The sequence below is a fragment of the Protobothrops mucrosquamatus genome, unplaced genomic scaffold (assembly GCF_001527695.2).
Source record: "Protobothrops mucrosquamatus isolate PMUCROS unplaced genomic scaffold, P.Mucros_1.0 scaffold_177, whole genome shotgun sequence".
Classification (NCBI taxonomy): domain Eukaryota; kingdom Metazoa; phylum Chordata; class Lepidosauria; order Squamata; family Viperidae; genus Protobothrops; species Protobothrops mucrosquamatus.
Genome location: NW_015386253.1, coordinates 2543682 through 2568630, shown reverse-complemented (window position 1 = coordinate 2568630; position 24949 = coordinate 2543682). Strand labels below are relative to the sequence as shown.

Here is a 24949-nt window from a genome sequence, read left to right as displayed (position 1 = left end):
TTCAAATTTGATGTCTTCAACATCAGTTCACTTCTCCATACAGCATTTGGGTAGATTTCAGAAAATCTAGGACTAACACAGGATAAATCCTATGACCATGAATCTCTGTTACTCTATTTGTGCTCTGCCCACCACAAATCCCTGGGTCAAAATGAGGTTAGGCAATGCAAACCAAGAATTTACTATACTTACCCTATTATTAAAAGTATTTATATACTCAGTGTCAATTCCAAAAATGAAAAAGCATAAAATAAAAACAACAAAAAATATTGGAAATTGGATATAAAACAAAAGTTGATATACCATATAAAACAGTGTTAGCATCTGAAACAGAACAAGAAAAAAAGCATTCAATATATCAAGTGGACAAATCCATGCAGAAACTGTTGACAACACTTGGATTTTATAGGGTGAGCTAAAAGGAAATGGCATTTGTACATTTTTGTGGAGTTGAACTATTATTTCTTTGGTTTTGTTGTAAATATTTAAGATCCACTTAACACAAGTTTACATAACTAATCCTTTCTTTATTTAAAATATATTCAATTCTGTAGAAACAAACAAACCAATAAACACACACTTTTAAGTAAAAATTCAACTCATTGAAGGTGATGATTGCACTCATCCCAAAAATCCAACTTTTTTTCGTGCTGTTCCGAGACTCTCTTCTTTATCTAAGATAGCTTGCAAGGAGGTGTGCAGCAATTTACCTACTCTCTTTCCAGTCTGGAATACAAATGAAAAATAAACTATATAAAACAGCACAAATGAATTAAAACAAGCAAAATTCACTAAAAATTATCTTTACAAATCAACAACTGAGATATGTTATTCTGTTGAAATTAATTCATTGGAATAAAACATAAAATGCAAAGAAATTATATATTAAATTATGTGTTTGTAAGAGCCATCCTTAATCACTTTTGGGCTTATTATTCTATAGGTAGTTCTTGACTGACAACCACAGTAGGTTTAGATCCTCATTTACTATTATGTGAAATAAAATGCAGAAGGAGGCATTGTCTGGTCTATAGCTGATGAAAAAATTTGCCATAAGCCAGAAAGGAAGAATATGAAGTAAATATATAGTAGAATAATGTCATAAAATATCTTAGATTCCCACTAGAGCAGTGTTTTTCAAACTTGGAAATTTCCTCTTCTATATAATTTAAGTACATTAAGAAGTAGGAAAAATTAATAAAAATAAAGTCAAAAAGTATAGCAATGAATTGCTACTATAAATAAAAGCTGGCATGAAGTTTGTATGTTAAATGTTTCTAAACATATGGGATTCATGAAAAAAACCACAAATCTATCCATATGGATGAAATTATTGTTTGCCTCAAGGCCACTAGAGTCCAATGCTCCACTTGAGTGAACAATGAAACAGTTACAAACTGGTCAATTTTTTTATATTTCTCATGATAGGCAATTGGAACAATATTCTTTCTAATTCACTGTATTATTTATTTATTTGATTTTTATCCCACATTTATAACTTCAACAAAAAACGCAAGGCAGACTGTTCCTGATTCTTAAATGCATCATTATCTCAAAGGAGGAAGAATAACGAGAATTATTGATAACATTTTACTCTAAATGTTGTTCAAATGAGGGAATATCAGTGGACAATATAAAGAGTGCATGCAAATGTAAGCATTTTTGAAAGTTAGATTTTAAAATAAGATAGGTTGGTGGTTCCAACTTTTAAGATTTACTTCTGATTTTCTCAGAATAGGTTGGTGGTTCCAACTTTTAAGATTTACTTCTGATTTTCTCAGAATTCGCACTGTAATTTTAAATCTAATCATCTGTCCAGTGCTTGCTTACCTCCATCATCTCAAAAATGCTCTCTGGATCAAGGCTCCCTCTTCCCATTTTTTTCATGCAAGTGACAACACGCTGACTTGTTACAGAAATAAGGAGGCTAGCCAAGGAACATGCTTCTTCCTGAAGAGTGGCATCGATCACATGCCTATAGCCAATCTGTGAAAACAAAGGCATATATTCTTTACTACATCTGTACTGAACTGTTGAGTGGAACTAAAATTGTATAGAGCTATCAAATAAAAAGAAACTCCCTACTCACTTCGGGATCAACATAAAATATATATTCCCAAGAATATGCAGTACTGCTAACAATGCCAAAGTATTAAAATAGTCTGTTTGAGAGTCGGTTGGGCACTGTGATTAAGCTGCTGGGCTAGGAGTGGGGAAAAAGGAAGCCTAGTCTTGCATTAGGCATAAAAGCCAACTAGGTGATCTTGGATTAGTCACTCACTCTCAACCTTGTAACGTCACCCTTCTTTAGATAACATTCATTGTCTCTGGTAAACTATGTCAATAAATCAATTTAAATTTCAATTAGGTGTGCATTGCTCTCCAATTTTAGCAACAATTTCAGAGAATATTTTTTATTATAATGGCAATGACAAATCACTTCTCAAAATGCTGCCTAACAAACCACATGAACTTGTTTATTTAGTTATCAGGAGTCAAATCCAACCTGAAGACAAAGAGAAAAAAGAAAGTAATTTCTATGCCTTCACATCAATCTATCTTCAAACTCCTTTGCTAGATGATCCTGTAATTCAAGGTGAAAAGATAGCAACTGGATAGAAAATTAGCAAATAGACAGAAAATCTTATATCATTCCCATTGTGATGTTTTTCCCAGGTAAATTCATGAATGATCTTAATATTACACAATCTTCTTTTTATTCTCCCAGACATTTTCATTAATTCATTAGCTTGAGTCTTAATTCTTTATTATATTAATTTATTACTTTGATCAAAAATATTTTTAGAATATTGTTGATATTTTGATATTGAGGATATTTCCTTCCAATGTTATTTTTATAAATCAACTTGAGATTAAAAGATGTTTTAAATAAGATAGCATGGAAATCCCTATTTTGTATAATGCTTACCGTAAGGGAAAAAGTTATTTGATCCCTTGTTGATTTTTTATGTTTGCCCACTGACAAAGAAATGATCAGTCTATAATTTGAATAGTAGATTTATTTTAACAGTGAGAGACAGAATAACAACAAAAGATCCAGAAAAATGCATTTCAAAAAAATTATAAATTGATTCGCATTTTAATGAGTGAAATAAATATTTGATCCCCTATCAATCAGCAAGATTTCTGGCTCCCAGGTGTCTTTTATACTAGTATTGAGCTGAGATTAGGAGCACTCTCTTAAAGGGAGTGCTCCTAATCTCAGCTTGTTACCTGTATAAAAGACATCTGTCCACAGAAGCAATCAATCAATCAATCAATCAGATTCCAAACTCTCCATCATGGCCAAAGAGTTGTTCAAGGATGTCAGGGACAAGATTGTAGACCTACACAAGGCTGGAATCAGCCACAAGACTATCGCCAAGCAGCTTGGTGAGAAGGTTACAACAGTTTGTTCGATTATTTGCAAATGGAAGAAACACAAAATAACTGTCAATCTCCCTTAGTCTGGAGCTCCATGAAAGAGCTCACCTCCTGGAATTTCAATGATCATGAGAAACGGTGAGGAATCAGCCCAGAACTATACGGTAGAATTTTGTCAATGATCTCAAGGCAGTTGGGACCATAGTCACTAAGAAAACAATTGGTAACACATTACGCTGTGAAGGACTGAAATCCTGCAGTGCCTGCAAGGTCCCCCTGCTCAAGAAAGCACATGTACAGGCCTGTCTGAAGTTTGCCAATGAACATCTGAATGATTCAGAGGAGAATTGGATGAAAGTGTTATAGTCAGATGAGACCAAAATCAGCTTCTTTGGCACTCAACTCGCTGTGTTTAGGGGAGGAAGAATGCTGCCTATGACCCCAAGAACACCATCCCCACCGTCAAACATGGAGGTGGAAACATTATGCTTTGGCTGTGTTTTTCTGTTAAAGGGACAGGACAACTTCACTGCATCAAAGGGATAATGGACTATGTACCGTCAAATCTTGAGTGAGAACCTCCTTCCCTCAGCCAGGATATTGAAAATGGATCGTGAATGGATATTCCAGCATGGCAATGACCCAAAACACACGATCAAGGCAACAAAGGAGTGGCTCAAGAAGAAGTACATTAAGGTCCTGGAGTGGCCTAACTGGTCTCCAGACCTTAATCCCATAGAAAATCTGTGGAGGGAGCTAAAGATTCGAGCTACCAAAAGTTAGCCTCGAAACTTTAATGACTTGGATAGGATCTGCAAAGAGGAGTGGGACAAAATCCTTCCTGAGATGTGTGAAAAACCTGGTGGCCAACTACAAGAAACATCTGACCTCTGTGACTGCCAACAAGGCTTTTGCCACCAAGTCCTAAGTCATGTTTTGCGAAGGGGTCAAATACTTATTTAGCTCATTAAAATGCAAATCAATTTGTAACTTTTTTTGAAATGCATGTTTCTGGATTTTTTTGTTGTATTCTGTCTCTCACTGTTAAAATAAACCTACCATAAAAATTATAGACTGATCATTTCTTTGTCAGTGGGCAAACATAGAAAATTAGCAGGGGAATCAAATATTTCTCTCTCTCACTATATAATTATGAAAATTATGTTTTAAAATTAAAAGTCTAGGTAAATTACACTTAAGTTATTTTAAAAAAATATTTTCTATCTGTTTTAGAACCCAACTCAGTATATACTTTTATAACAAGTCTGAAATTATGCATTTATATAAAGAACATTTTATATAATGTAATTTTAACATATTTATGTAAAACATCAAAAAGAGGTTTTTTACTCTAAACCCTCTGTTCCTTTCCTGAGTTTGCCAGGTTGGACAGTAAAAAATGATGACAGGAATGGAGCAAAATGCCATGCCACACATTGCTGGCGCTGATCTTGTAAACCACTGGCTTGAGTTTCACCTCTCCCAAGCAACCAATTCCCAGCAAGTACTGTTAAAATGTTTTTCAACAGGAAAAAAACCTTCTCTATCTTTGTCTTAAATATAACATAATTATAGTACATTTACGTTTATTTATATATTGCCTTTTACTTTAGACTTCATGGAGGCACTAATTACTTAAAAATGGAACTGAAAAAAAAATCTGGAAAGGTCAGAAAAATTTAGACCACTGATCAGCAATAATCCCAACATAATTTGCTCAAAAAGGTCAATTTGAAGCTTCATAAGCAACTAATTTCTGCATACCTAATTTTCTGTAATAAAATATTTAAATCTTCATAAATAATCTGCTTCCCAAAGATGTTTAAGGAACAAACAATATTCAAGACTAATAAGGAAACTTCTCCTCTACTTGAAGAAGAAAGAAAAACACCTTGTATATGGTTTCCAAGAACTTTCCAAGGTTATGGTCACAATTAAAAAAACACAATACAAACTTTCTGCATAACTTTCTGTTTAAAATAAGCATCAAAAGAAAAGTTCTGAATTTTTACAGGCTTACTTTGCTTAAGGTAACAATACAAGGAATATTATCAACATTGAGTCGAATACAGTCAAAAGGATCATCAGATAGTTCAAATTCATGTCCTCCTTCATCGTCCAAAACACGTACTTTGGGGATCCTAAATAAAACAGAAATGACCATCAAATAGTATGATATGCCTGTATATTTTGTTAAGTAGGATTGACCCAACTCCCAACCAAATGTAAGCAATAAGTAAATTTCTATAAATTACAACAACTATTTTTATTTATATAAACTAATCATTATATAAAGTGATGAACATGCCACTTTACACTCTGTAGTAATAACTACTTCTTCCTGCAAAAAGTGGAGATACAGATTACATATCACTTTTCTGTACTTTGGAACATGTGATATTTTTGGATGTCCAAAACCTACAGAGCAACGATGGTTTATTATACGCTGTCTTAGCATTGAACTAGCATCACCTTGCATTGGACAAGTAGTACCATATGTTAGAGAACTAGCATAAAATACTGCTGTTGTTTATTGATCATTAATTGGTGATGTGTGATAATGACAATATCACATTTGCTTTTTATATACTAAGAATAAACAGAAACATATATAACAATATCATATGACATCAAAATTTGTTAACGCATTCATGGAAGAATCTTATTTATATCAATGCTGCGAATAAAGTTCTAGTCCTCATAGTGTTGAAATGGTTACATTTTCCTGAAGATGTGACACAGCTTCTTTGAGGGCTTTTCTAAGTTCATGTTCATGCATATACAGAAGACAATTGAGAAGATCTGTTCTGGGAAGAGCTACAAATTCACTGTTTTTTTAAATAATATTTTATTAGTTTTCTAATTTTACAATTAAGTATTTAAAAAGCAACGTGGTGACTGGATTAATCAATAGTTCAATAACATACATAAATCTTTAGTTACAACATCAGATATTTCCTCTCTTTTCCCCTTAATATCTACTATCTCATATTAGGCTAATACAGTTCTTATTGTTATCAACTAAGTAAAAACATCTTTGTTACATTTATCAATAATTTTTAGTTTATACATACCTTAATTGCGTTTACATTCAATCCTTATATACAATCAATGTCCTGTTGTTGCTGTCTTCCCAAGCTTTAATTTCCCGTCAATATTCAAATTAACATTTGGTATTTATAATTTCCAAGCTTTAGGTAATCAAAGTTTCCCTTATCTCAACTTCTTCCTTTTTCCTTTTTCATAACAAAGTCTAATATTCTAAATACGCATCTTATCTATTTGAATATTATTCTGTTTTCTAAAAATTATCTATTTTCCACCATATTAAACCATTTAATTAATAATACAATATACCCTCTAATAGATCAAAACCATTATATGTATTGTCTGGATTAATCAATAAATCAGTAATATACATAAATTGTTTCGTTTAGGTCTAATTTTTAAAAGCTCAAATACTCCCTCTCTTTTTTGGGTAATACTGTATCTATTATCTCATATTGGGCAAACAGAATTCTTATTTTCAACTGATTTCCAAATATTTTATATTAGGTGACCAAAATTTCCCTTATCTCAATTTCTCCCTTTTCCCCTTTTCATATCAAAGTCTATTAGTCTTGTTATACATCTTACCTATTCAATTATAATGTTACTTTATTTTCTAAAAATTATCTATTTTCACCATATTCAACCCTCTAATTAGTAATATGAAATATCCTCTAATAAATCAAAATCCTTATTTTCTTCAGCCTTACTCTGGCTTTCTTTCTTTGCCAACTAACCTATAAATTTGCTGTATTGAATCTTTAGAATTGTAGGCACTTTGATATTTCAAGAGACACTCCACTGAATTATCCACACAGTTCTAATAAACACAGCAGGAGGAGCATTATCAACTATTTAAGCTATTACATACATTTGTTCCATATATTGTAACAATTCCATGTGTACTGATTTACACTAACTATTTTGTATGAATAGAGTAAATTTCAATAATCTTCCCTAGATGTGCATTTTCATTTGGTGACACATCCTGCAATGTATAGATGAAAAGACGATATATACTTACAACTATTGCATTAGGTTTTCCTAAATGAAATAGATTAACTAAATCCATTACAATTCAACTTTATCAGCAGCATATTATCAGCCATTTTGCCTATTTAACTTATTATCAGCCACTTTGTCCTACTTAATCAAGTTAAGAAAGCTGGAGCAAGATCTGACCTTAAAATGTTACCAAGGCTCCATACTTTTCTTGAGAAATTCTTTCTATCTTCTTCTACAAGGTAGTTCTGGAGCTTTTGATAGTAGCTTGGCTGTGTAACTACTGTATTGTTCCCCAACCTGGGTTCCGTCCTTATGTATGGACTAAACTTCAAAATTTTGAGGAATAGATATTAGAACTGATCCATATATCTGGAGTACACTCAGGTTAGGGAAGATTAACACATAGCATCACTCTATCTTATGTCTGCTGTTCAAGTTTATATAAGAAAATACTGAAGACAATTCTTCAGGATTTTGGCTTTGATGCCCTCAATATGCAGGTGATACTTAAACCTTTCTTTCCCACTTTTACCACATTACAAAGAGGTTAAGGAATTGGATATGTAATAAAGCTTAAGTCAAACAAGCTAGGAATACCATTGGTTCAGGAATTCTTACTCAAGACTGGACAGGGTAGAATTCCTCTTGAAAGTTCAGGTTCATCATCTGACCTTGAATCTTTGATCTGGCAGTGAACTTGTGTGTAATTTTATAGTTGTGTTGCACTTTCTACTTTAATATTGGATTGCAACAGCGATCTAATAATGTATCAATTAATGTTATTTTGCTAGCTTTTTATGTAGAATGAAATGTCTATTGCATTGACATATTAGGTGCAATAGGTGTCGGGGACTATTTTATAATGAGAGAAAAGTGGCATAAGTAGTAACTCAATCTTTCACACTTTTTATAACTTTACATAATCTAGTACTCTCAGACATTTTGGTTGCAGACTGTATCACATTAGCCATGGTGACGTCCAAGATGTACAAATTTAAAGTAGACATTTTAGAAAGTATTGTTTGGCAATTCATGAAACACATACTTCACCTCTGCATTCTTTTTAATAGCACCATGCTAGTTGCCGTGTGTTCTGTTAATCACTTTTAAAATGTAACATCAAAGGTCTGAAGTCAGTAAAAAGTATGTCAAAAGACTAATCTGTGCCTGAATAGAACTTTTTGTCATCAACTTGGAAAATATTCTACTCTCCTTAGCTTTCAAAAAAAATATGTAATTTAGAACAGCTCTCCATCTGTAAAGAAGAAAATACACAGTGCCAAAATATGGACTCATTCCAAAGCTGAGGCATTTGGAAATAGTAGCCTGCAAATATCTGTCAAATTGTTATGGAGCTTTTATATAATATAGTGGAAAAAACCCACACAGGACAAGATATTCTGAATCAGGCTATTTGGCAAAGCTAGAAAGCTCAAAAGAATTACAGGATTTGGATAACTACTTTAGTTCGTTAAAAGTAAATAAATGTTCCTAAACAAATATAAATTAACCTTCTGGGCTGGCCAATTTTTCAATAGATGAGGTCTCCAAATCATCTGGCCTTCACACATGGGCGTGGTTAGAATTTCAAACTTTTGTTGTTTTTGTGGGAAATGTTGCATGTGTTCTTTAAAAAAAAGACTAAGCTATGTTTATTTTAGAACTGACACTGCTATTTAATAAATGTGTTTCATTTCAAATTAATAAAAATATGCTATCAATGTTTGGCAATCATGATCAAGAGATATAACTGGCTTATTGCCAGTTACCTCTCATTTGTGCAGAATGTGCTTTACAAATCTTTCACTAAACAGTTCATTGAAAAGGAAAATCCATGTACAATAAAAAACTAACCCAAAGAAAGATGTACTTATTCAAGTCTATATTCACTTTTATTCCTAAATTGGTCTACAAACTAATAATGGTTAGTTTGTAGGTAATATCCCAGAAACTGCCTTTTGAAAGAGATGTGTTCCTTACCTGGTATTAAAAAGTGCTGCCTTCACTGCAATTGAGATGGCATCAAACAAGTTACCACCACATTCCAATAACTGAAATTTTGAAAATAGATTTTAATTATTATTGTATCATTTTAATAATCATTTTCTATTCTAAAAGCTATGATTTCATCATCTCATTCTTATAATAATTCTGATATAAATGTATAAGTTACACAAAGGTGGTAAAGCATGACTAATTACAGAAACTTCCACAAATTTTGATATTTTCATTTAATATATTAAAAGATATAGTTTTAAAAAGCTGAACTGGATGAGAAGGGATGTTGGTAATAATAAGAACAAAAATATTTTGAATGCTTTAATTGCTTTAAATAATTCTCTTTGTAATATGCAAAAAACGCATGAAAGATAAGAAAATATTTTCCTGTCTTATAGATAGAAATGCTGACAGATGACTTCCGGTTTGCCATCACGCCCGCCGCGGCCGCTGGAAGGCGAGCTCCATCTTCCGCATCCGATTTCATTCCGCTGGGGGACCCTGGAAAGGGTCGAAAGTTGTCCTGTAGGGGCAATGAGCAAGGAGGGGACCCCTGCTTGATCACGGGAGGGCGGCAGCCCTTCCGCTTGATCCGGGGCAACCCTCCAAACTGGTGGAGGAAAGACCGGCCATAGCAATGTGGCTCGTCACTAAGCTGCAGACAGCCGAAGTCAAACTTACCATCAAGCACTTCTAAAGCAACACGGATGAAACTGGGTGAGATCTGATCTTCTCTTTAAGCTCCTAAGTATTTTATTTTCCTGCAAAAGCTGCCCAAAGTATCTTTCCCCCTGTGAGGAGAGAGGGAAAGGAATTTCTGCCCCACCCTCTAAGAATAGCAGCGACTGACTACCCAGGGGAGTTAAAGCACTAAAAGAACAATTTTAACCTAATTGGATTTATATGCTTTTGAACCTTGGGGACCAAAAGTTTTCTTACTTTTACTGGAGACTTTTGTTTTTATCTACAACAAAGAAATAAAACTGGAAAAACGATTATAAAAATTTTGGACTTAAAATTTTTTGAACGTCATCGGTGACATCTTGTGGCAAAGTTTGGTATTACAACTTGTTACTGCCTAAAAGAGACTTGGCTTGAAGCCCAGACTTCAGATAAAACTCTTTCAACCTTGATAGATATCACCTGTGAGAAACTCAGCTGTAAAGAGAACTTCTGGGTGACATAACTGGCCTACTTGAACTCTGAATGTAAACCTTTACTGACTTTCAGAGTTATATGTGGGGAATTGCTTTCCTATCTCTTTATTTGAGGAACATTGGTTATTATATGAGATGATGATATACCTTGGACTATAAAATATTACTTGACAAATGACTTCTACTATAAAGAGTACCTATAAACATGTGAAATAGAGGTCCCATACTTAGTTATAAAATTATTTTTAACGTCTGATTTTAAAGTCCTCAACTTAGCACATTATTAACAGAATATGGATGAAGATCAGGAAAAGATCCTTCCCATATTGAAAGCAATACATGAAACCATTCTTTCAGCTTGTGACAAAATAAGACCCAACATAAAAGAACAAGATGCCAACTTAGATACACAAACCCAAATTCTGACTACAACCAAAGAACTAACAGAAGAAGTGGAACAATCAAATACTAAGACAGAGGACTCAACTGACCAACAAATACAGTTAATGGAAAATCCAGAAAAGGGAGTGACAACACTGAAAATGGAAAAGACTTTCTATATAAATCAGAAGAAATTTGAGAAAGAAGAACAGATTGAATGGAAGATAAAACATATCAGGACAATCATGGGGAATTGGAATAATAGGGAGACGATTTAATGAATACAAATGGGCTAGCCCTTCCAAAAAATGGCAACTAAATTGTCTCTCTTATTTCAAATAATATATACATACCAATAGAGGGAGATCTATTTGATGATCTAAAAGCACTAACATGGAAGGCTAGTTGGCAAAGGAAGAAAGCCAGAATAAAGCTGAAGAAAATTGGGGTTTTGATTTATTAGAGGGGATTGTATATTACTAATTAGAGGGTTAAAGGGAGAAGTTGAGATAAGAAGAATTTTGGTCATTAATTTTAAAATATTTGGAAATTAGTTGAAAATAAGGATTCTATTTGTTTAATATTTAAAAATTATACCCAACAGAAAAAAAATTATGAATAAGTTTGATTTATTGATTAACCTAGACAATATATTTAATGGTTCTGATTTATTAAAGGAGATACTGTATTTAAATTATAAAATTCCCATTTGGGCGATTCCAGGACAGGCAATAGAGGGGGTATCTAGAGGAGTTAACTTGGATAGAATTTCTTATAAGGAATTACTTAGTTTGGTAGGACAGGATTGGCAAATTAAATCCTTAGCAGATTTGAAGCAAGAAAATATTGTATATTCTTGGTTTCACTATAATCAACTGTTAATGAGATGGAGCTTAGATCAAAAAGTTGGTATTACCTTGCAGGATGTGAATCTGATAAAACAGATTAAAGATCAAACTCGAGCCCACATAAAGAGAATTTATAATGTTTTCATAGAATTGGATTCTGAAACGGAATTAGTTAAAGATTGCATAGTAAAATGGGCTCAAAATATTCAAGAATCGATTTCATTGGAAATATGGGAGACAATTTGGGTTAAAAATGTAAAATTTACTCAAGCTCAAAATTTAAGAGAAAATTTTTATAAGATGTTTTATAGGTGGCATTTGGATCCTCAAAAACTGTCCTATATGTATCCTAATTTACAGCCCAAATGTTGGAGATGTGGAAGTTTAGATGCAACTTATTTTCATATTTGGTGGACGTGTAGGGATATAAAAGCATTTTGGATTAAGATTTGGTGGAATATTCAAAATATTTTTAAGAAAAAGATAAAGTTTACACCGCAGTTATTTTTGCTAGGTATTATGGAAGATTTGGATGCTAAANTTTTTAGTAATAATGTTTAATTATATTATTATTAATTATATTATTATTTTGCTGGTAAAGTGTTAAGATCTATCTATTTTGTAGAGTTAAAGTATGTGTGGATGGGACTTGATTGTAGTATATCTGGGTAATGTTATTTAATTTATGATTCTGTTTTTATAACCCTGTAACCAGCTCTGGGAAGTGAAGGGGGGGAGGGGGGGGAGGGAAGTGGGATATTGTATGGAAAATTATTTAAAACTTTTAATAAAAAAAGGAGATACTGTATTATTAATTCGATGATTTAATATGGTGGGAAATAGATAACTTTTAGGAAATAGAATAAGACTATATTCAAATAGATAAGATGTGTATTTTGAATATTAGATTCTGTTATGAATTGAGATAAGGGAAACTTTGGTTACCTAAAGCCTGGAAATTATAAATATCAAATGTTAAATTTGAATATTGGGGAAAAAATCAATAACAGGACATTGACTGTCTATAAAGATTGAAGTAATTAAGATATGTATAAGCTAAAAATTAATTGATAAATGTAATAATGATGTTTTTATTTAGTTGATATAATAAGAACTGTATTAGCTTAAATACGAGATAGTAGATATTAAGGGGAAAAAGAGAGGAAATATTTGATGTTGTAACTTGAGATTTGTACTAAAGATTTTTGTATGTTATTGAACTATTGATTAACCCAGCCACCACGTTGCTTTTTAAATACTTAATTGGAAAATTAATAAAATATTATTTAAAAAAAAAGAAATGCTGAGAGATAATAGTTTGAAAAAGTCTGGCTTCAGATTTCCTGGCTTCAATCTTAAATGCTAATTATTCTGTGCATTCCTTCCCTGGATTTTTTTAAAATAACAACAATAATAATAATAATAATAATAGTGACTGGACAAATGTGCCATGCTCACCATCAAACTGAGAAAAATAGTGAAAACTGAAGGAATCAAGATGCCCTACAAAATAACATCAAGAGTCTGGAAAAAGATGATCACTGCAAATATCTGGGCATACCTGTTGTTAATATCTGACAACATCAAGCAAAGTGAAATCAAGAAAAAAGGTTAAAAGTGAATACATCAAGAGTGAAAAAGATCTTAAAAGTCCAAACTCAATGGAGGAAATACCATCAAGGCAATCAACACCTGGGCAATTCCAGTCATTAGATACACAGCTGGAATAGTGGATTGGACTCAAGCAGAACTAAAAGCAATGGATAGGAAGATCAGAAAAATAATGACAATGAATCATGCCCTTCATCCATGTAGCGACATTGACAGACTCTACCTACCAAGGCAAATAAGAATGTTGCAAGTACATCAGATGGTTGAAAAAGAAAAAAAGAGCATTATAAGAATATCTGAAGAACAGTGAAGAAACTTAGTATACCAGGAAGGCTGAATGACTACTGTAGTGACCAAGTGCTGCCTTCACTGCAATTGAGATGGCATCAAACAAGAAAGACCAAATAAAGAGCAGAATGGAGGCATGGGAAGACAAAGCATTACATGGCCAATGCATTAAAAAATAGCAGAAAAAACAAATAATAACAATGGTTAAGAGTAGGAAAGTTGAAGAAAGAGACAAAAGGACTAATTTTGGCTGCACAAGACCAAGCCTTAAGAACACAGGCATACAAAAGCCAGAGTTGAGATGACAGCAACAGACAGCAAATGCACCTATGTCAAGAAGCTGATGAAACAGTAAACCGCCTGGTTAGATGCTGCTGCAAAAAAGATCACCCAGACTGACTACAAGCAACGGCATGACAAAGTAGCAACAATGCTGCAATGGAAGATCTGCAAGAAATATTATTTGCCTATAAGCAATAACTGTGGGATGATAAAATGGAGAAAATAATAGAAAATGAAGAAGCTAAATTGCTGTGGGACTTTAAAATTCAAATTCAAAAGGCACCTGTCACATAACATCCCAGACTTAACAATTGTCAATAAGAAAGACAAAAAAGTCTGGCTAGTGGATGTGGCAATGCATAGAGACAGCAGAAGAGAAGAGAAACTGGAGAAGATAACAAAATACAAAGACCTTTAAATAGAAATAGAACAACAAGCAAACAAAGGTAATACCAACAGTAATAGGTGCCTTGGATGCAACCCAAAATAACTGGAGCACCACTTGAACACCATTGTCAATCAATTGCAAAAGGTGGCTTTACTCAGAACAGCTTATATCCTGGGACAATACCTTTAACACCATCAAACATCCACATCTGCTTATCCCAAGTCCTTGAAAAGGATTCAATAGGTAGACAAAAATGCCAAATTCAATCTAAACATTTGGCTGATTGTGTGATGATGAATCATCATTATCATCATTATAATAATAAACATGAGCTATCAAAAACACAAACTGTTTAGTCCCATTTAGGAACTAGAAATACCAAATTTCTCTAAGCAGTAACAAAATAACAGAATAGAATAACAGAGTTGGATGGGACCTTGGAGGTCTTCTAGTCCAATTCTCTGATCAGACAGGAAATCCTATATCATTTCAGACAAATAGTTGTCCAATCTCTTCTTAAAAACTTCCAGTGTTGGAATATTCACAACTTCTGGAGGCAAGGTAGAATAAAAAGAGGACCCAGGTAACTGAGGAATATAAAAGAGAGGTAAAAAGTGAAGATCTGAAAATTGGCTGGGTGACTTTGGATCAAGTCATTCTGTTTGAGTCCAACTCACCGCACAGAGTTGCTGTTGTTATGGAGGAAGGAGTATTAAGTATGTTCTGGTTTGAGTTACTTACAAAAGTAATAAAGGCATGATAAAAAAAAATCTTATAAATAAAATAAATGCATCCAAGAGTTTGGTAATATTTAGACTTTCAAAGCTCTTGAGCTTAAATTTAATTTAAATTCACATAGAACTTACTTACTCACCAAGACATCAATTTACTTACCAAGACATCAACATAAAGTATCCAGCAATGCTGTCTGGGATTAATACAAAGGGTTTTCAAGTCGATGCTGCTCTCATTATTAAATATCCTGTAGAGGGTATTTGCGATCTCAGTGCCAAGTTCTTCACCACCACGTCCTTCAAATTGTGGAGCGGCATTTGCTGAACTGAAAGTAAAAAATATATTACAATTCAGAAAATTCAAACCACAGTTCAGAATATTAAATATTCATTAAATATAAAACCAAGGGTATAAACCACAATCAAGGATATGGATTATAAAAATTTTCTAACTACCTCCAAATAATTCAGTTGGGTATCTTATTTTCTATTCTTTAATAATTTATCTTTGTTACTAAATACAGTGCATTATGTTGATAGAAATTATTCTTATGAAACTAGAACTACTAATTTAACAAAGATTACAAAGATACAATTACAGTAATAAAAGCTAATAGAAATAAAAGATACAATAGAAAGATTGCTTGCTTAATCTAATAATAGAAAAAGTAGAAAGAAAAAAGGAACAACAGAAAAAAAGAAAAGATTATAGTAAAGAAAAATAAGACTTCCAACCTTTATTACAAGTATAAACTATTTATCACCTCTTAAAATACAACAAATGAGTCTTCTTCCCATATCCCATCTCTTTTCTATAAACAAATCAATAAAGCATAATAATTTCAGCCCCGATATCAACAAAAGTTCATTAATGGTTACCAGATATAACAACATAGCTATGTTAACCTTGATCAAATAATCCAACTTTGTATTCCTCCCTTTATTTCTAACAATGTTTAGTCCATTCAGATAATGTCATAGATTTTGATTTCTTTTCATATCTTGAAACAAGATATGCATGAACAACATAAGACAGGATTAGGTGCCCAACATTTAATTAACTAATGAATGCAAGAATTTCATAGGGGGAGTTGGAAATTACATTAATTTTATTTAGATCAAATTAAAATGCATCAACTTTTTTCTGATACAGAATCAAGAAACAGGTAAACTAGTGTTAACAACATTTTCGACAGGTAAATATGGAATGTAACCAAATGTCTATGGAGATTCTCAATCATCCAGGTCATAGTTATCCCAAAGATACTTTTCCACGAGGCAACTGGATTCTCTTGGGTTTTTTTCTTTTTTCTTCAATGTCTTCAAAGAAAAAACAAGAAAGTCCAGTTGCCTCATGAAAAAGCATCTTTGGGATGGAATGTAACCCTAATTTGATTTATTACTCAACTCAGTAACGTTGCAATTCTCATAAAAGGTCTTCTTCAAGTTGAGCTCAACTCTGGTTATTCAGTAATGTAATTCTTGGCAAATTGGTTTACCGTATCCCATGATGTTTAATTTATTCATTTATCAGTTTAGTCTACAGCCCCAGTATTTCTGGTTGTATTTCTTCTTCATACTAATCAGGACAGACCCTCCTTTGCTTCTGATTTGCTAAGGCGGAAAATAAAAATTCTAATGAAATTCATTTTGCTTCCTTTTTTTTAAAATTTAGGATTTTGGAATGATAATGAAAAAAGAATGGCTAATTTGGCAATCTAATAAAATGGATACACTTTAATCATCTAAGGAAGTAATTCAGAGAAGTTTCAGATGTTAAAATATATTCAACTAGCACCACCTAGTGGTAAGACCCTTAATATAATATGCATACTCTAGTCTTAAATTATTTGAAGTTTTGACAGTGAAATTTTACCCGCATTGAGCCACAAGCATAAATAGCAGATGCCTGTGCAATAAGTACATAGGAATCATCACCTGACAATGGTTTTCTGCTATTAATACTGTGTATCAACATACTTCACTCAAAAGACTAGTAATAGAACTAGGTAACACTTCAGTGCAAATTATCTTTGCTTAGGCCTTAGGACTTTTTGTAAATTTTTAAAAGAAGGGGAATAGAGATTTTTTATTTTACATTCTTACAGAGAATTCTGTAATCTTTATGACACAACTGTCAGGGAGGGAATTAAAGCAAAGTAGGTTTTGTGATCAATCCTACATGCAAGAATGGGACTTTTATTTCACTTCTGCTACTGAGGGAATTCATCAATTTACGGCCAAGTAATACTAAAAGCCCCTGAGAATTTCAGAAGAATCAACAGAGGTCCCTTTGTTCCTTTGGCAAAGTTGACCAACACTGTTTTAATATCATACTCATGCTTGACACTAGACTGAAATGATCCACTGATTTTTAACATTATTTAGTGAATTATAAATAGTTATCTACTTTTGTTAAAAATTATGAATTGACATTTTATATGTATATTCCATCCTGATCCATCCTTGGAAGATGTATATAAAATTATGTGATCCATCTTTGGAAATTTCTGTTTTTCTTCCTTGCTACAGATTGATCCAAGTGCTTCAGGAACAGTGTATTTTCAGAAGCAAATCTTGTAGAAATAGAGGGAATTATTCCCACAATGCTTAATCTGTTCAGACAAATTAACAAGTTTTGGGAATGTGGAAGAAGATCTGCATTTAACTATAGCAATATTTTTTTGAAAAATAAAACATCAAATAAAACTGGTTATAAATTGTCAGCAAAATGATTGTGTCACAACATCTTTACAAATATTATGAACTTTAATTGTGGTTTTCATATTTTAAAATAGTGATTTCTTTAGCTTTGACATTTTTAATTAAATGAATAAGTTTTTTCATATTGTTCTTGAGATATATATCTTACTGTACACAAAACTGATCTATGTTCGAACAAATCAATTTGCAAAAAAAAAATTAAATTAAGAAGTGGTACAATGTATAATTTCTAAACTATTAACTTTTTCCCCTGATTGTTGAAGATCAGTTTCTCTAACCTTGCTTCACACAGCCCTATACTCAATGTAAAATGATGAGACAGTGATATCATTCCAGGCATTCCTGAACAAAGAGAAGAAAAATAATGGACTGCAAATATAATAGCTGAATATATCTAATGATATATTTAAGTTCTTTAAGCAAATATATATTTATTTGCAAAACGAGTAACTGCAGTATTCAAATTAATGTGGATGCATTGTTATGTGCTGGGGCAGTGGTGGCGAACCTATGGCACGTGTGCCAGAGGCGGCATTCAGAGCCCTCTCTGTGGGCACGCATGCCATCGGCCCAGCTCTGCCTCCCCCGTGGCCCCTCCTCACCAGCAGCCCTCCCCAGAGGAGAATCACCCGAGCAGTGCAGCCAAGAACATGGCAGCAACAGCGGGGACACTGCACTCGCACTGTTGCGCAGATGATGCTGCGGGGCGTGGGTGGAGGACGTGGCTGCCATGGCGCTGCTGGGCTGCTTGGGCGATCTGCGGCGGGCCATGGAGGCGGTGGGTGGCCCTGTGGGTTGGCAGGGTGGGGGCGGAGTGGGGATGGACTGTGGCCAGGGGCGAAGTGGGGGTGGGCGGGGGGCAGGATCAGTTTTTGGGCACTCGGTCTCTAAAAGGTTTGCCATCACTGTACTAGGGCTTCTCAGGGCATTTCCGAATCCTTATTTTCTTTCTGTAAACTTTTAAAAACATAGGCATTTTGTCATTAATGTGGCTTTTTGTGTATGTGTGTCTTCACTTGTGGTTGACAAGATTTGCCTTTGGCAAGATTTTGGAAGTGGTTTTCCGTTGCCTTCTTCTAAGGACAGAGAGAGTGATTGGCCCAAGATCATCCATCTAGCTTCAGGCCAAAGGTGGGACTAGAACTCATGGTCTGTAGATACCATGGTGCCTTAACCACCATATCTAACTGGCTCTCAACATAACTTTTGCCTGTTGATAATCAAACACAAGCTTCCACTGTTAATAGTTAAACTAACCAATCAACAAAGAATTCCAAGCAGCCTTCATTTGGCTTCTCCAGCTTTGGTGTTCCCATTTCTGCCTTGACTCCAACCAGGATGTCTGTGTGCCCCTGTTATGACAGAGATAGATATGTTTTCCAAGTTATTTGATCTTACAAACTTATATTTCCACATGAATTAGCATTATCCAGCAGTTCTCCTTAAAGCATGAAGAACTCTGAAAATAAAAAAGACAATTTTAAACGTTTTAAATTCCCTCAAACAAACAACCAATTAAAACAAAGTATTATGTAGACAAGTATAACTAAGTGCTGTTAATACCCTATCTATTTGCATGGCTATTAAATAAATATTTAGATATTTCCATGAATCATACAACACTTAGTAAACAAAGCATAGGCACCCAGTCGTCTCCAAATGGTTCCAAAACCATTTGGTTGGTTTGAAAGTTTGGTTTGGTGGCTTTGGGTTGAACTGTAGAATTCTTGGTGCTCCTTGGTGCTCTTGGTTATTCACTTGTAGAAATTACTGAAATAGATAGCTTTATCAGTGCTAGAGAGTGTGAAGCTTGCTCCCTGTTTATATACAGCAGCTTACCCTGTCAGTGTTGATGGGGGTAGTGGTTTTCCCCTTGGTAGTTCCTTGATTAGGGTATTATTTTCTGCTTGAAGAAAAAAGAATACCTATTTGAGCAGAAAACAATACCCATATAGCTGTGCAGCATTGTTAATTATTATATTTATGTTCCACTTTTTGTTCAGAGACTCATAATGCTTGCTCTCTGCCCCTTCCAGCATTTGTCCACAAAAATATATGCAGGTATCATGGAGCTAGTCTTGTTTTATGAGGAGCAAGCCCACAGCACGTTTATAAATAAGACCTAGGTTATACTTTTAGCAATTTCTTCGGCTTGCCAAGTAGCATAAACACAATTTGCCAATTGAAAATAATACTTCATGCATTTTAATACATCTGACCAAATACATTCTGACCTACAAGAATTATGTATTAATTTTTAACTTAAATACAGAATCCTATATTAGAATTCTTAAGCAACAAAACGTGCTGATTTTATAAAGAGAAGGATTCTCTTCAAATACAATCAAGAGATATAATGGCAGGGTACAACATGTTAGATGTACTTACAAGTTTTACTCTAGCAGACCCACTTGTATTAGATATCACATCTGTTTCCACTTCTGTACATCTATAATCTTCACAGCCACGACCATCAACTCGAAGATCTTCCTACAATACCAATTCCAATACTGTCACATTATGCCATCACAATCTTGTCAAAATATACATTATTTAAGTAGTAGGGTAAAATTTACTTAACCAAGCAAATATGTGTACTATGAATGACTTTATGGATTAATATAAAAGCAGTCCAAGGAAAGTTTTCTCAATCAGCTCACTCATTATTTAAGTAGGCCTCATTCAAAACAGTCACCTCAAGCATGATTTAAAAACATCCTTATCATATTATATCAAGCCTCAAGGCTGTATTATAACTTTCCTTTCTATACATATGCTCTGATTTTATGCAAGGTAAAAAAAAAAGCTGCTTTTGCTAAGAACAAGATATAATGCAACTTATGAAAAATTACCAAGATATTTAAGTAGCTTGTTCTTGGTTTGTTTTAATTACTTTATTAGAAGAGGCTTTTCCTTTCAAATGTGTATGCAATAAAAAACTATAGTTTCTTTAAACCGTTCCCTTAATCTTACAGCATGTGCAAAGGATGCATAGGCAAAATATGGAAACATAAAGCATAATAGAAATCACTATTGTATCAATAATAAAGAATCCATGTCTTTCAGACTTTCCTGACTCACAACTTAACATGTAATGCAGTTACTATGGTTGGTTTATAAGGAATGGTTATGTCAACTGTTCTAGGAAAACAACTTTCCACTCAATTTATTTCATGGTTTCAATATTTATCACATGAATTGCATCTTAATTAAGATTATTGACCAGGCCAATTATGTAAATATTTTAAAATGCATATCTTTTTAAATGCCTATGCTTTGCATTTACTGGTTGAAATATTTTATTATTTTTAAGAAGATTTAATAACCAGCACCTTGAATTGCACCTGGGAGCCAACTGGTAGCTAATGCAGCAGTGCACAATGAAAAGTACCCACTACTGTTTACACCACAGGTGTCAAACTCGCCATGTCATATGATGTGGCATATCGTGACTTTTTTCACATTGCCAGAGTTGGGATGGGCGTGGCTTTCGCATGATGCAACCGGCCCGCGGGCCAGCAGTTTGACACCCCTGGCTTACACCATTGCATTTTGAACAATTGCTGTCCCTGGGTGGTCTTCAAGGACAGATCCATGAAGAGTGCATAGCAGTAACAAGATGGCTTTGAGCGACCATCTGCAATGCCAGGGTCTCTTGGTTGAGAAGAGTGCAAAATGTACCTATGCAAAGGACTTCAAGCAGCATCTGTGAGTCTAGCAAGACCCCCGAGGTTTTATCCAAGTCTCAAATTGGGAAGTGTAAATTCAGTTCAAAATATTAGCTAGTTCTATTACGAAGCATTAACTTTAACTAATATCAAATTGCCAGAACTGCTATTTGGGAACAATAGGCAGTTCAACTTCAGCAAAACTAAGTGGCTTTGGAGGATCCAGGAAATTACCATCTCTGGTGAAGGAGATGGCGGTACTGCCCCAAGTAGATCCTATGTACAATCACAAGGTCATTTTGGATTCATGATTCCTGTTCAATGAACAGGTGACACTTATGGCCAGAAGGGCTTTTATACAACTTTGGGTTGTGTGCCTGTTGCACCTGTTCCCGGATCAGGAGACTCTGCTGTAATCTTGGTCACTCATTCTCTGGTTGCCTCCTGAATGGGCTGGACTTGAAGAGCATCTGTAAACTTTAACTGGTGCAAAATGTGATGGCCCAAGCAGTTATGTGCACTCCCAGACTAGAACAAACTATATGTTTACTCTGAACTGCATCCGTTGCTAGTTTGCTTCTGGATTCAATTCAAGATGTTGATAATGACCACTAAAGCCCCACATGGCGTGGCAGGTTATTTGAGGGGCAGACTTTCTTTGATTACATCTATCTGTCTTCTCAGGTCTAGAGGAAAGGCAGGTTGTGGTCCCATTTACTAAGGGCATTCATTTGTTAGTAACCAAGAGGACAGCCTTTGCTATCCGCCTTTTGGAATATAATTTCCTCCAAGGTGAGTTTGGCTCTGACTCTACTGATCTTTTAGAAGTCCTTTAAACCTGGTTATGTCATTGTGCTAGGGAATCCTACGGAATTACGAAGCCTGCTTCCACAGATTATGTTTTATGATTTAATATTTTAATTAGTTTTAAGTAGGTTTGCTGTTATTATGATTACTTAGTTGTATTTTGTTTCTTGTTACTTTTGTAACTATGTGAGTCTCCCAGAGTCGTGTATGTAAAATGGCCATGCCATCTTAAATTCGCACTCGGACTGCAAGTCACGGAGGAAATAAATACACATACGTACATGCACAGACGTGTTTTCAAAAGAATAGAAAAAAAATACTTGTTTTATGATGGGGCACATTCAAGAAGAAATCTAGAAAGAAGCTTAAAAGGAGCCCTTACAATCCCTACCCCCCCGTGTGCCGGCCTTTTACCTGGACACCGTGCATGATATAAACTTTTTCCGCCTCGCTCAGGACCACCGACGCCATAATAATTAATCCCAAGCGCAGATTCCTTCGCCTCCAAACACCAAGAACCTCTCCAGCCGGTGGTCAAAAAAAAAAAAAAAAAAAAAAAGCGCCTGACACCACCATAGAGTTCCGCTAGTCTCGCGCCTTCGCAGCGCCTTCTGATTACGTCACTCCCCGTCGCAGCTTTTTTGTTTCTTCTCATTTCTGTTACGAATGCGCGGAGAAGGCACCCCTCGCGTATTCTCACTGGATGACTCGTTCCTTCCTTGTACGTCACGGATGGCGAGGGAAGCTCAACCCTGGGATTTCCCGTCTTCATTGCAGTTCGTCTCTGGAGAAGCGGGAGGGTGCTTCTGCAGCTAGACCGAAAGGAGGAAAGAAAATGTCATAGGATTTCTTTCCGATCGTAGGTATGTTTAATCAAATATAAATCCAGTTGATCGCTTAAGAGATAAATGTACGCTGGACTACGGTTTTATTTGTGAGTATACTATGACTAAATTTATGAGTAGATTTGGTATGCAAATAGAATACACTGAAGGTGATGCATAAGTTATTCCGGTAGGCATTCTAAGATATCCCGAATACAATCGTTTTCAGAATTTAAAAATTTAAACATAATAGTTGCAATGCAGAATTAATAAATCTCATATATGCTCTCTATCATCCGGCCTTTTGAACGATACTCAGTATTGAATATGAATTCAGTATATGAAGAAGGTGTTCATAATAATGGACAAATGCACCTGATTTCTTTTCCATACTCTTATGTATAATATGGCAATATATTAATGTAAATAATGCACCCCTGTATTTTGATCAATCAAAGCCATATTAAAGTTTCTAATTAGTTGTCTTTGCAGGAAAAATAAAGTCTTTATGTAATTCTAAATGTTTTAGGGAAAAACTTTCATAGATTATAATTTTTTAGTTAAAAGTGTGGAATATTGACCTTAGAAAGATATATTACACATCCATGGTTATGGGCCTGCAATTTATAGATAACTAAGATAATCTTGCCTCTCTCACCCAAGCTTAAGTAGACGAACATATCTCTTTCCATTATCACAATCAGTCTCTTAAAATATCTTTCCCCAACTTAAAAGAATTACAGTATTTGAGGTAAAATAACTACAGTGTTGCTCCTTTCAGTAACTATAGTAACTATACTAAGGCTATTCTTTTAACCAAACCTATGTAGACATTTATTTCAACAGAACTTTCCAATATATCTGCTACAGAGTTCCTGACCTGAATTGCAAATTGGAATGAAAAACGTATAGTGTTTGGGTAATGGCAAAAGTCATTTTGAGTACTGTATGTTGTATATCTTCTTGTTTTGGAATTGTTTCTGGCATTAACATTGCTGCAATAGCATCAGTAGCATGGTAACAGCCAGTTTACCTATGTTAATCTATGATGAGAAAACAACAGGATTATGCTGGCATATTTTGTTAACAAATTTTATTAAAAAGACACATTTTCGTCAGCTGCAGCTCACTTCATCAGATGCATAAATGAAATGAGTACAGCTCATGAAAAGGTGTGCCTTTTAATAAAAATGGTTACTCAACACGGTGACAGCAAACTCCTAATTTTTTGACATTTAATTCTGTTTCTCCTTTACATTAAGGTTCTTTATCTTTAAATATACCGATTCTAAATAAATTATGGTATCATTTAAAAAATAGTTTGAAGTGTAATATGTTGCTGGTTCATTTTATTCTCTTGATTTCTAGATAATCTGTGTGGCCACTATGATTAATATGCTATTCCTGAATACAATATGCTATATTAGATAGATAGATAGATAGATAGATAGATAGATAGATAGATAGATAGATAGATAGATAACCTTTATTGTCATTTTTTACTGTAGGCACAATCACACACATTAAAAATGAAATTTAGTTGCTTGCTCTCGAAGTGAACATACATAATACACATTTAAACATCCTATATACAACATATGTATAGACCCAGGGCTTTTTTTCAGCCGGAACGCGGCGGAACCGCGTTCCGGCACCTTTTTCCGGGCCGGCCGCACCGGAAATAGCCCCTCCCACACCGGAAATAGCCCCTCCCAAATTTTACTTGCATTCCTGTTCTCTAAAGGGGCGGTCCTAGGGTTTGATGAGGGCGTGGCCAGGTTTGAGTTCCGCCACCTTTTCTC

At 34.3% G+C, this 24949-nt stretch overlaps 1 protein-coding gene across 1 annotated transcript; it reads right to left on the bottom strand.

The window, feature by feature from the left end:
• Positions 1 to 250: 250 nt before the first annotated feature.
• EXOSC7 (exosome component 7) lies at positions 251 to 22931 on the bottom strand. Its single transcript, XM_015822898.1, has 8 exons — positions 22738 to 22931; positions 20237 to 20338; positions 19106 to 19200; positions 15285 to 15450; positions 9418 to 9488; positions 5405 to 5525; positions 1831 to 1986; positions 251 to 726 (listed from the first exon to the last, which is right to left on the bottom strand). Exons 1-8 carry the CDS (start codon positions 22792 to 22794, stop codon positions 622 to 624), a joined length of 873 nt encoding a protein of 290 aa, XP_015678384.1. The 5' UTR covers positions 22795 to 22931; the 3' UTR covers positions 251 to 621.
• Positions 22932 to 24949: the final 2018 nt, after the last annotated feature.